A 13644-nucleotide genomic window follows, 5' to 3' on the forward strand; every position below is an offset into this window, starting at 1 on the left:
ATTAAGCTGTAAAATCCAGCACGAGTCAGTGGTCGCAGTAACGAATGAAGGGGCAGAGTTCAAGCACTTGCAGATATGTGAGCAAGATTCTTCTCTCCCCAACTCAGAAAGTAAACGTTTCCTGTGTCTGTTTAACACACGGGGGTTGCTTTACAATGCTACTTTGGGCACAGCCCCTGAGCACCCCCGAGAACTGATGAGACCCACCAGCCACTCTGCAAGACTCCAGGCAAACAAGCAGAGAAACAGAAACGCTGCTCCCAGCCCCAGTCACAGAAATGCATTAATGATCATGGGGGTTAATTAAAACCTGCTTTTTCCTATTAATGTAACATTAGCCTCAATATTTTAAACAGCCCAGCTGATAGTTTAACACGCTCCTTATTCAATATTTACCCCTGTACCTTTGAGGCATCCCAAAAGCGGATGAGTTTAAGACCTGGACCCTCTTAGATACAGAGCTCTGTTCCTGGTCAAGTCAACGAGCAACAGCATCCCATGCTTGTGGGGGAAATACTTAGAAAATATGCATTTTAAGACTGAATTTCTAGCAGAGGAAGGTTCTATTGTAAACATTTAATAAGCTCTAGGAATATCAAATACTATTAGAAGGTATTACTGCAAATGACACCTGAACAGACATGACCAGCATGGCTCCAAGTCTCACATGTACAGCATTCAATGAGGAAATAAAGAACCATTTCTGGCAAATCTGAGGGTCTGCCTTGGAAAACACAAGTGGAGGGGATTTACCCTGTAAACAAACACAGGATGGGAGTATCATCATACAACGTGAGGAGAAAAACATCCACAGAACATAAACCCAGCTCGGAAACTCTGCATTAGCTGTAATTACAAGGGTAACTGCTCTAATTTTGTGAATAGTGGGAGAACTATTCACTTCTTTGCAGCACTTGAACAATCGAGATGCACTGCTGCTTTTCTCAAAGCACAGACTGAAGGAGACCATCTACCTGCAAAACAAGTGTGGGCCCAGAGACAGGGCTGCAGTACAGGGCAGACTGAAGCCCCCAAATTCAGGCTGGGAGATGATGTGATAGAGAGCAGCCCTGCAGAGAAGGACTTGGGGGTGATGGTGGATGAGAAGCTCAACGTGAGCTGACTATGTGTGCTCACAGCCCAGCCAGCCACCAGTATCCTACACTGCATCAAAAGGAGTGGGACCAGGAGGTTGAGGGAAGTGATTCTGCCCCTCTGCTCTGATCTGGTGAGACCCCACCTGCAGTGCTGCACCCAGTCCTGGAGTCCCCAACATAAGGACATGGAACTGGTGGAACAAGTCCAGAGGAGGCCACAAAGATGATCAGGGGGCTGGAGCACCTCTCCTGTGAAGACAGGCTGAGAGACTTGGGGTTGTTCATCCTGGAGAAGAGAAGGCTCCAGGGAGATCTTATAGCTCCTTCCAGTACCTGAAGGGGCTACAGGAAAGCTGAGGAGGGACTTTTCAGAAGGACAGGTGGCAATAGTATGAGGTGTTCAAGGCCAGGTTGGATGGGGTCTTGAGCAGCCTGGTCTGGGCAAGAGGTGTCCCTGCCCATGGCAGGGGGTGGAACTTCATGATCTTTAAGGTCCCTCCCAGTCCTGATCATTGTATGAAATTCAGTCATTCTCACAGAAAACACGAGTCCAAACCCTCAGCACCTGCAGATCACCAGGCAGCCCTGGGATTTCACTGGAATTAAAAAAAACCACCCAACCCACACCAACCTTAACTGTTACTGTAGCAAATAAACAGCTTTTAAAACAATAGGCAATACTTGTTTGGGAAAGCAGGTGGTTTTGAGGTTCTGAGGTTGCACTAAATGCTTACAAGAGTCCTCTCCTATCACAGTCTTTAAATGCAGATTTTCTGTTTGCAGCCAAAGCGCTCCCTACACAAACGGCCACAGGCTGTTGCTCGCTGACTCAGCAGGAACATCCTCACAGTTTCCCCTTCTGAGTTATACAAAAGTGCTAGAGAAAATGCATTGCTTCTGGTCCCAGGCTCCAAACACCGACTGTGAGGATCCAGGTTGTGAAGTGGTACAGAAGACCCTGCGCGGCCGCCGCCGCCGCGGTGCGAAGGCACAGCCAGGACAGACAACAAAGGAACACGTAGCTCTGGGGCCTCTGTGTCAGGGCAGCATGAGAGATTTGGCCAGTCTTGTCCAGAACCACTTCTTGGTGCAGGGGTTGGTGTAATCACAGATTGTAATGAACCGCAAAATGCTCGGGAACTCGTTCTTCATGGCCTTGCACTTCACTGGGATCAGGCGTTTGAGACGAGCACCTGAAAGACAGGTCACACAGCCAGAGGGTTACACCCAGCCACAGTCACATCCCCTATCCATTTTCTCCCAGCAGCAGCACACACACAGCACAAGATGCAAGTTTGTTCCCAATCTTGTGTCATCTCATTCTAATGCCACTGACTGTCACCCTGGAGAGAGAGTTTCAGATCACAGGGTCCCATCTAGGATGTGCAGGGCAGCTTGTGCTGATGGGAGTGATGAAGGCAGAATCACTGGGCTGGAAAAGACCTGTAAGATCATTGAGTCCAACTGTTCCTGTCCTATGCTAAACCATATCCCTAAGTACCTCATCTACCCATCTGTTAAACACATCCAGGAATGGTGACTCAACCCCCTCTCTGCACAGCCTGTTCCAGTCCCCAGCAACTCTTTCAGTGAAGAACTTTTTTCCTAACACCTGATCTGACCCTGTCCTGGTGCAGCTTGAGCTCATTTCCCCTTGTCCTGTCACCTGGCTGAAAAGACCATCGCCCACCTCTCTATAATCTCCTTTCAGGTAGTTGAGGAGGCTGAGGGGAGACCTTATCACCACCTACTTCTCCAGGCTAAAACACCTATCGAACCACAGACATAAAAGAACAGCTTCTCATGGAATGCAAACAGGAGAGTACAGACCTGACAACTTCCAGGTGTATGAGGAGAAAAGAGAGAGACTAAGCTGCTTCTGGACAGTCAGTTTTACTGGGTTACCACCAGTTCCTTTTCCTCCTACCCTGAGTTGCTCATAGGCTGCGGATGTTGCCCACCGAGGGCCTGTGAGGAACCTCTCAGCTAAAGGTGAACCGCTTGTCTGAGGCAGGCCCAGGATGAGACAACTCTCCCTGTGACTGCTATGGCTTGAAGGAGCAGCTCTTCTCAAGAGGGACCTCTCCCCTTTCAATTCTCCACAGGGACACCTGCTACCACCTAAACCGTGCTGCCCAGAGCAAGAGATGATGCTGAGCCCTGGATGAGGCAAGAAACCATGATTTTGTAACTGTGGCAGAGGGTTAAGTAACCGGTGAAGTTCCCAGGTCCTGCCACCAAACCCTCCTGTGCATCAGTTTCCCCACGCAGACACGTAACCCTGTGGTCCCTGCCAGCCTGTGCTTACACACATCCTTATGCAGGCAGAGCTCAGGTCGTTACCTGCACATGGGCGTTTCTTTTCCTGTTCTTCCAATGAAAGGTGTGACACCAGCAAAAACTGGTGAAGAACTACAGGGAGTTTGCTACAAGTCCTCATGATTAGGGGCTGACACAACATGCTAAAGATGTTCAATGGATTAACGGCCACTGTATGAAATTATTGTGTCAGGAAGTGGCCAGCAGGTGCAGGGCAGTGATTGTGCCTCTGTACTCAGCATTGGTGAGACCACACCTCAAGTACTGTGTCCAGTTCTGGGCTCCTCACCATAAGAAGGACATTGAGGTCCCTGAATGAGTCCAGAGAAGGGCAACCAGGCTGGGGAAGAGGCTGGAGGACAAATCCTATGAGGAATGGCTGAGGGAGCTGGGGGTGTTTAGCCTGGAGAAGAGGAGGCTGAGGGGAGACCTTATCACTGCCTACAACTACCTGAAGGGAGGGTGCAGAGAGGTGGGGGTTGGTCTCTTCACCCAAGCAACAGGTGATGGGACAAGGGGGAATTGGCTCAAGCTGCACCAGGGCAGGGTCAGATCAGACAGTAGGAAACTATTCTTCACCAAGAGGGTTTTTGGGCACTGGAACCGGCTGCCCAGGGAGGGAGTTGAGTCACCGACCCTGGATATGTTTAACAGATGGGCAGATGAGATGCTCAGGGATATGGTTTAGTAGAGGACAGGCACAATTGGACTCGATCTCTAAAGTATTTTCTAACCTACTGATTCTGTGTGAAGATGGAGCTAATTCCTAGCTCTGCCACTGGCTTCCAGTTAGACCTCTGGCATGTCACTTATAACACCACATCAGAGACCCCATCTAGAGAAGGACCTTCACACACAGACACTCCTGCTCGTATTACATCCGCTCTATACCATTAGGCCACAACACACACCAGTGTAGAGTAACTAGTGGTAACAGGAAAGCAACCTGAACAGACTCGACAGGAGCAAATTGATGGCTTTTCAATTTGGAACAGAAGAGGTAACAGACCTGCTACCCCACCTCCAGCATCTCCTCACACCCTGAATGTATTATAATGGTTTTCTCTTCAGTAGCCTGTTTCCTGTACAGATCTTGAAGCACGTCACGAGCCTGACACGGAGCTACAGCATCTCCAAAGCAGGCAGCATTAGCCCACTTGACAGCTGGAGCCCTGAAGCACAGACAGCTAAGCTCCTTGACCATGCAGAAGGTCAACAGCAGGGCAAGGAATCAAGTCCAAGTCCCTGCCTGCACAGCAAAATGGTAAAGCCACCATGGCTGCTTCTAACAGCAGTAAATCCATTTGCTCAGTGCCCTGCGCTGGGGTGGCCTCTCACACAGAGCAGAGAGAACCCAGCTCTGTAACCATCAGTTATTTATCTTCCCCCTTCTCTCACCTGTACTGATCTGATGTGCTTAAACACATCTGGGACCATCCTTCACTCTGCATGTGTGCAGCTCCCAGCAGCACAGCACTGCTCTCAGCTGGAGATGTTACAGCTCTGACATGTGGGGTGTTTGGGAGAACTTACCTGGGGAGAGGCTAAGAGCAAATTTGGTCTGAAAATCGCATTCATCACTTTCCAGGTAATCATCTGAAATGACAGCCACCATCCTCCGACACCTGGAGGTAAAGCAGGGAGGGGAGAAAACAACCAAAACATCAACAAAGCCGCTCCACACCCTCATGGGTGTCCCTCCAGAGAAAGGAACCCACCAGCTGTGCCCCAGTACTCTCAGAGCAAGGACACTGATGGGCAGGTAGCCATGCTACACACAAACACCCGCTTACAGCTACACACTCGGGTGCTAAAAAAGCAACAGCAGAGTCCAGATTGCTGTGAGATCTTTATCTCATCCTCTGTCTGTATACAACACCCAGTGCTGACCTCATTACCTGCTCACATGCTGCCTGGGCACAACCAATACCTTTTAACATGAGGATGAACTGGACAGAGCTGTAGTGTCCTCCTCTTACTGTGAATTCTCCCTGTTTCGTAACTCTGACCTTTATTCTCCAATGTGGTGTTTACATTTGAGGTTCCTGGTTGTAACGTGTGTAGGTGTCTACAGAAGGCCACACTGTACAACAGCCAGGACAGTGAGACTTTGTGAGGGTCTCTGGTAATGCCAACCCACCTCCCTCTGAAACGCTGATGTCTAGAACCCAAACCCCTGCCACAGGACTTCCCAGTGAGCAGAATCCAGCAGGGCTGTGAAAGGGAGATGCTCCAAGGGCCAGCGCTTCCCCTGTTCAGGCTAGAAAGCTCTCTCTACCTGAGTCTCTACCTGGGGAGTGGTTTTCATGTGGCTCCCACCACCCCCAGGGGGTTCAAAGGTTTGAAGGGTCCTTGAGGGCAGTGCCAGCACCAGTGCTGTCCCCTCACAGTTCTCACTGCGCAGGGAGTGAACGCAGCCCACAGCTGTACTCACTGCCTGCACACCTCCACAGACAGGACTGCAGGATGTGCCAGCCCAGAGAAAAGAGATCAAACCAGCATCTTCCTTGGGAACACCATGAAGTAACACGTTTGGAAACACTGGAGCCCTCCTTCTCAAGCATAAACCAAACCCCACAGAGACATCCTTGAGGATTTTTACTGCTTCCCCAGCACCACACTGCAGACATTGTGGCAAAATGTCCCAAACCACCACGGTTCACCTACCTCCTCTCTATAAGTTCTCCACTGATGGACCACACACACGTTCCTGGCAAGACATCCCGGTCAAATACACAGAGCTTCAGTTTGAACTCTGTCTGCTCCAGCTCCCGGATCATCTCCTGGACAAACTGGAGGTCTTTCTGGCAGTAGCAGATGAAGGCATCGAACATCTCCGTTCCACTCCCTGAAACCAATCAAAATTTAGCTGTCATATTCTCCTAAAAACAAAGTTTACTCCAGTAGTGAACTTTCACTGGCTCCCACAGACTCTCACTCAGAATCAGGAGCTCTGACAGACAGATTTCTACTGAGCTTGGGAAGATAATTTAACCTCTGAGTAGCCCAGCCACCAGACTCCTGGCTGTAACAGGGCTGGCCCAAGGTGATGCCCATCTGCACCTTGCCTGCTGCCTCAGCGCCCAAGCTGTTCACACAGACCCACAGATGCTGGGGGCAGTTAGGGGAGGGTTGCAGACACACAAAATCTGTGGAGGCAATACCACCCAGCCCCAGGGAAGGTGGTGAGGAACTCTGGGAAGAGTTGGAGAGAGCAGAGTACCCTGGGGATGTAACTCTGAGCCTGAACGCTCTGGGAATTCACTGGGAGTTACACAGCTAAAACACCCGTGTGGCTCAGTGTCCCAGCCCTGTATTCAGGTCAGAGAGATACAAACTTCCCAACCAAATCCTTCCTGGGGGCCTTTCATCCAGCAACATCCTGAGATCTGCTGTCTCCTGAGCTACAAGGCAGGCCTTCAAACTTGGAACCTGCCAATTCTACAGCCAGGGTGTCAGCCTTGGATATCTAACTCAGATGCCACGTAAATGGCCCAGTTTTCCCCAAGATGTCCCCAGCTGGCACCTCTCACTTATTTAACACTTACCCAAACACTAAAATACTCACTTTAAAGGCACCTTTTCCTGTAATTAAGTGCCTTTATACCAGTGGATAATTTCCCACTGTGGGTTGAGGGTTTTTTTTCATTTCAATGCCACTTAAATATATTTTCAAGTTTTTATTCCAGTTAAAAAAATAGGTCAGGCTCCAAAAGCTGCTGAGGAAAGGATCACCCCAGCAGGCAGCTCCAGCCCAAGGAGCATCCAGTCATGCCAAAGGGTAACAGGCTGCCAGGGGGCTGCTTTATGGGCAGAGCACTAACTCAGGGGTCATGCCAGGCAAAGCCAAACACCAGATGTTGTCATGTCTCTGGGCATTTGGGGAGGGTTGGAAAGGACCCCAAGGATCACAGAGTTTCAACCCCTCTGCCAAAGGCAGGGACACCAACCTCCAGGCCTGGATCTACACAAGGTTGCCCAGAGCCCCATCCAACCTGGCCTTGAACAACCCCAGGGACAGGGCATCCACCACCTCTCTGGGCAGCACATTCCAGCCCCTCACACTCTCTCTGTAAAGAACTTCCCCCTAACATCTAATCTAAACCTTCCCTCCTTCAGCTTCAATCCATCCCCCTTGTCCTGCCATTGTCTACCCTTTTAGAGTTGATTCCCCTCCTGTTTCTCTGCTCCCTTCAGGGACTGGAAGGCTGCAATAAGGTCCCCCCACAGCCTTCTCTTCTCCAGGCTGAACAAGCCCAGCCCAGATGTCCCCATGTGCAGCAGAGGTGGCCGCCCAAAGTCAGGAGTGGCCAGAGGAACATCCGGAGAGGTGACACAGCTCTGTTCAGCCTCAGCCTGTCACAGATCTCCAGAAGATGTCTGTGTCCTCAGCCCACAGCTGCAGGCACAGCCCAGCAAGCCCTGACACGCAGACCCTGTTTCCTCTCTCACTTCACCTATGTATGTCAAACCCTGTTTCCTTTCCATCCGAGGCGGGTAAAGCCGCTGCAGGTGGGGCAGGGCAGCCCAGCTCTGACATCCTCCCCCCTGACTCCAGCCCATGGAGTATTTTTGTGCTGGGCTGCACTAAGGGACATGTTTCTGGGAACCCTCTACCCATGTGTGTCCAGTGGACTCTGTGCCAGACTGTTTCTGGGCACAGCGTCCCCTGGGCAGCTTTTCCTCTCGGCCCTAGGGAACAGGCAGCAATGCCTGCACACTACCAGCTACAGCGTTCTGGCCCAGGCTACAGAGAGTCAGGAGTAAAGAAAGCAAAGAGGTTTTCTGCACTTCTTGTAGGGATCTGCTGCAGCTACAGGGCAAGAGAGGTTTCTTCACCTCTACTCTGCCCTGGTGAGAGTGCATCTGGAATATTGTGTCCAGTTCTGGGCCCCTCAGTTCAAGAAGGACACAGAACTGCTTGCAAGAGTCCAGCACAGGGCCACCAAGATGATGAAGGGAGTGGAACACCTTCCTTATGAGGAGAGGCTGAGGGAGCTGGGCCTCTTTAGCCTGGAGGAGACTGAGGGGTGACCTCATTAATGTTTATAAATATGTAAAGGGCGAGAGTCAGGAGGATGGAGCCAGGCTCTTCCCAGTGATGGGCAGCAATGGGACAAATGATGAGCAGTACAAGCTGCAGCATAGGAAGTTTGAATATAAGGAGGAACTTTTTCACTGTGGTGGTGATAGAGCCCTGGGACAGGCTGCCCAGAGAGGCTGTGGAGTCTCCTTCTCTGGAGACATTCAAACCTGCCTGGATGTGTTCCTGTGTGATTTAGTCTGGGTGACCCTGCTCTGGCAGGGGGGGTTGGACTAGATGATCTTTCAAGGTCCCTTCCAACTCCTAACAGTGTGTGATTCTGTGAAGGCCACTCCAACAGGAGGTATGTGACATGGGCACTTACCATACGGATCATCCCTCGTGGTGATGCCCATCAGTTCCGATGTCTTCGGCACACTGCTGTCTACCGCCGGCACCTGGAGCGGCTGGTCGGCCTGTTGCCGCTTCCTCTGCAGGTACTTCTTGCAGTCCTCCTCTGCAGAAACACACAACCAACATGAGAGGCTCCTCAGAGAGGTTTTACACTGCTGGAAGTCTTCAGAAGAGGAGACCCTATTTCACGGGTCAGGGATGTCAGAGGGAAACCCCCTGTCTGGTTTCTGGTACCTGTTCACCAGGACATTCAGGATGTCCTGGAATTTCTCTCCCCTCTTTTTGAGCCCCTTGATCCTGCCTCCACCGCCTCCTCAAACAATTCATTCCCAAAGCTCCTGTCAAGCAGTACTTCCTTTTGTTTTAAGCCAACCTCCCCCCTTTTTCTAGTACATCCCAGCACGTTTTGAACACCACGGATCATGTGTGTAACAGGTCTCACCTCTCCGCTCTCTCTGCATCTTGGAGGACTCAACATCAAATAACTGTGGGGGACGTTTTGCAATCAGAAGTCTTCACATTGTCTTTTACTAATAACATGTTTTTACCCATTAAATTCAAACCAATGGCCTCTGTTGGACAGAACTGCAGGTGATGGTGAGCACAGACACTCACCACGTACAGGAGGACCAGGTAAAATTCTAATGAGCCCCTGAAAAGGGCTTTATATTGCAGACACCCTCCTTCGCTCAGGCAGGGTGGGTGCATACATCCCCCCCTGGGATAAGGACAAGCAGGCCTGTCACGTTCCCTGCTGTGAACTTCCCCAACAAGGCAGGGATGGACACAGACCTATTATAAACAGATTAAGTACAAATCTAAACGTAAAGCCTTTGGAGAAGTGACAAGAACCCCTGCGGCCTCTGCGACAGGAAATCACAGAAGAACTTGAAAGTGAAAGGAGATTTGGAACCAGGAATTAACAAAAAAGATGAAAGTCCCCAGAGCCTTCTGCTTTAATTAAAATTAAAGCAAACAGAAGTACAAGTGTTAACTGGGGGACTCTGAGGGTTAGGCAGAGGGTTACCTGCAGAGGTCACCGGCACAGCAGCAGCAGCAAAGGAACCCCTGGGAGAGCAGAATGTGGGTGAGAGGCCTTCCTGCGGGCAGCCCAATCACGCCCCGGATCTGCACCTCCCATGATGAAAGCACAGACCACAGAAACCTCAACACTGCTGGTTTCTGACTCTGAGCTGGATCCTGTGAGAGTCCTGAATCCCACTTCCGCTGCCAGAGCTGCACAGGGATGCCCTTGGCCATCAGGAGCTGCCTTCCCCTTACGAGTGTAGATACCTCTGACTGCCCCAGAGCTGAGAACACTGCGATCACAGAATCGCTCTGGTTGGAAAAGACCTTGAAGATCATCAGGCCCAACTGTTGACAGAGCAACAGGTCACAGCTGCAATCCTCAGCCCAGGCCAGTAAAACACAGGGCTGAGTCAAGCTGAGGGCCCATCTCCACCAGTGGGCAAAACCAGATGCTGTGGGGAGAACTTAAGACTAAAAGAAGCGTACAGAAGTGTTTTCCTAAAATAATCTTTTAGGTATAAACTATAATCTATTTTAATAATGTATCCCCTGGACAAGGTGCAGTTTGGGAATTTCCTGAGTCAGAGGCAACACTTCTACACTGAATAGCCCTCAGCAGGTTTTTCTCCAGAGACTTTAACCCTCCCCTCTTATCAGCACGACCCACTGCCCAGCTGAACTTGTGGTTTTCCTGAACTGTGTGTTCTTCCCACTCATTCTGCTGTCCTCTGTCCGGGCTCTGACAAACACCATGCCACCACATTCCCCTCCAACGCCTGCACTCAGGGCCAGAAGAAGCCTAGGTGATGCCCAAGGTTTCTGTGAGGCCCCAACTCTCTCACACAGCTGGAAGCTTCTGGTATTTGTTATGACCCTTGAAACACACTTGATCACGAAACGCACTTGGGTTTTTTGTTTGTCTTTACCAAGCCCAAGTTCTGCAGCGTGTTCTTGAGGAGGAAGAACCACAGCACTATGGGAAAGTCCTCCATCACTCTTGCTCAGGCTGCTTAGAATAATTTCTCCATCTGCATTTATCTCCGTGAGTAACAGGAAGTGAGATTTATTATTTCTTCATCACTAACCCACTGAACTATATTATATGACACAGAACTGCTGCGGAGTCTCTGGCCTTGGAAATCCTTCAGCAATGAACGTCCCCTTCCAAGGATCACTCTTACACCTGTTTTCCCTTTGAATTTCTGTGACTGTGAACGATAAAAAGAGCCCATAAAGAACAAGTGAGCAGAACAGCTCTGCAACCTCTGTATTTACTGCTTTTGTTGACTCTATCTCCATTCCTTTTCGTTTGGCAAGAGAATTATTTTATTCTCCTGTTCCCCAGCTCCACACATCCCTCACCTCTCCCTCCAAACACCTCCCTGTCATGCCAGCCCCACACATCCTAACTTTCACACCCTCCCATGCCTCTGCGAGCTGTCTCCTGGCTGCCCTGGCCCAAAGCATCCTTCAGCACACTGGTATCTTACTGCTGAAGGCTTTGGGTAGGACGGGGCTCCGGGTAACTTCGCAGGGTTTATGTTTGAGCAGGAACACAGCATGCTTCTGCCTCCCTTCTCTCCTGGAAGCTCTGCGAGGCTCCTACTAAGCAGCCAGCCCCCCCCACCCCCCCCACACACACACCCCGCTGCCTGGGAAAGGCTTTTCTGCCCTGGGAGCTGTTCCCAACAGGCCGCCCCGCTCAGACCCAACACAGGCACCTCCCCGCCCGCCCCGGCGCCCAGGACACACCGGGCTGGGCTCGGCTGTCGCACAGGGCAGCAAAAGCCACAGGCAAAGCCGCGGCCCCTCCAGCCCGGCCCCGCTCCAGGACGAGCGCGGCCTGTGGGCCTCCCCGGGCCGGGGCAAGGCCCTTCCCTCGGGGGCACCGCGCCGGCCTCGCTCCGCGACCCCCCACTCCCGGGTCCCCCCACTCCCGGGGCCGGGCGGGCCCCCGCGGCCGCCCCGAGGGAAGGGCCCGCCGGGCCAGGGGCAGGGGGCACCGCCGCGCCTCACTCACCCACGCTGTGGGTCAGGTCGAGCAGGACGTCGTCGCGGCCCAGGCGGCGCAGGAGGTCGAGGAGGCGTCCGACGGTGGCGCCGCCGGGGCTGCGGCTCTGCCAGTCCTCCAGCAGGGCGGCGGTGGGGTCGGGCAGCGCCTCCAGCCGCCGGATCTCCAGGTACTCGCAGCCCAGCTCCTCCGCCAGCGCCGTCCAGTCGCTGGCCGCCGCCGCCCGGGGGTTGAGGTAGAGGCCGAGGCGGCGCCGGACGCCGTAGTTGAGCGCGACCATGGGCACGGCGTGGAGGTCGAGGGGCGCCGGGGCAGCGGCGGGAGCGGGGCCCGCCAGCGCCGTGGCCGTGGCCGTGGTCATGGCCGCGCCGCTCTCGCAACTTCCCCCGCGCGGCTCCGCGGCCCTTTCGCTTCCCGCCTCGCCCCGCCTCGCCGCCCCGCCCGGCTGCCCGCCCTCCCTGTCCAACGCCGGGCTGGCGCTGAAGGAGGCGGGCGGCACCGTGGCCGCGACCGGCCGCTCCGCCGGTCCCGCTGCCGCCTGAACCGAGCGCCGGGGCGGCCGCGGAGGGCAGCGGGCGGGACCCGCGGTGTGGGTCGGGGGAGGGAACGCGGCGCTGCCCCTCGAAAGCATCTCGCGGTGGCTTCGTCCCTGCCCGGCCCCTCGTACAACGAGGGTGGGATCGTCAGCGTGGCCCGGCAGGGAGCTCGTTCAAAATCACTCGGTCCGTCTCCTTCTCGAGGCGGAACTGGGCTTTGTGTCCTGTATCGGTTCTTCTCTCAGCCAGAACCTATCCACCCCAGTGAGTGCTGGAAGGGATGCAATGGAATTACTGCAGTATTCCTTAGGAAAGAGGCCTGAATGGATCCCTGCCCCCAGCAGGGATAAATCCAGGGCTGCCTCCCAACTACTGAGAGAGGGCTGCTTTGGGACCCAGGAGTTCAAACCCGAGGAGTTGACAGCACTCCAGGGCAGCACAAATACAGCCCTTGCCAAATTCTCAACCTCTTCCGCAAGCACGATGCCCTGCATAAAAATAAAATGCTTGAAATGGCCAGGGAACCACTTCAAACTGGTCTGTGGCGCTGAGTAACAAAACATGGGGCTCAGCTGTGAGTTTCCAGCTGCCAGGCTGGTACCAAATCCACCCTGGGGGCTCCAAGGACTCAGGGGTGGTTCTCGGGGGGGGATTTGCTGTTTCTCCAAAGCACTGGGGGGGATGTATAAGGGAACATCCTCCACAGTCTCACTCTGTGGATCTCTGCTGCACCAGTGGAAATGAGAAAGGTAAAATGTTCCAGTAGCAAAACTTTTAATTGCAGAGTCACCCTTAGTTTAATCCATGAAATGTCAGCGTAAGGAAGAGTTCTGAGCTACCTAAACCACCTGCTCCAGTTTGCAAAGAGGTAAAAGTTTGGCTGTAACAGCTGTAAGCAAAGCCAGAAGCACAGGAAAAGCAGCCCCCTCCAAGGAGAAAGGCCACCCCATTTTGGTTAATTAGTATTAGTTGGTCCCTTTTGACCAAAGGACTGTACAGAGTTGGGAGCCATACGCTGTCCACAGGAGTTGGAGCCTCAGCACTGAAGGGTGACCACTCCTGGAGAGCAACAGGCAAACTGCCCCAGAGCTCCCAGCATGGGGCAAAGCACCAGCTGAAAATACAAGATCCCATCCCCACAATCAGCACCAGCACACGATATCCAAACGCCTGATCCCCAAATCCCCATGTCCCACCCACAGGACACGAAGAGGC

General features: G+C 52.8%; 1 protein-coding gene across 1 annotated transcript; it reads right to left on the bottom strand.

Annotated features, from left to right (window-relative positions):
* Nucleotides 1-2032: 2032 nt before the first annotated feature.
* Nucleotides 2033-12524, bottom strand: MYD88 (MYD88 innate immune signal transduction adaptor; the record flags this gene model as incomplete). The annotated part of the gene is made up of 5 exons (XM_084260703.1): nucleotides 2033-2290; nucleotides 4950-5041; nucleotides 6084-6264; nucleotides 8825-8956; nucleotides 11903-12524. 5 exons carry the CDS (start codon nucleotides 12522-12524, stop codon nucleotides 2136-2138), a joined length of 1182 nt encoding a protein of 393 aa, XP_084116829.1. The 3' UTR covers nucleotides 2033-2135.
* Between the last annotated feature and the right edge of the window lie 1120 nt (nucleotides 12525-13644).

This window comes from Gallinula chloropus, assembly GCF_964237585.1.
Source record: "Gallinula chloropus genome assembly, chromosome: 2".
In the NCBI taxonomy this organism is placed as follows: domain Eukaryota; kingdom Metazoa; phylum Chordata; class Aves; order Gruiformes; family Rallidae; genus Gallinula; species Gallinula chloropus.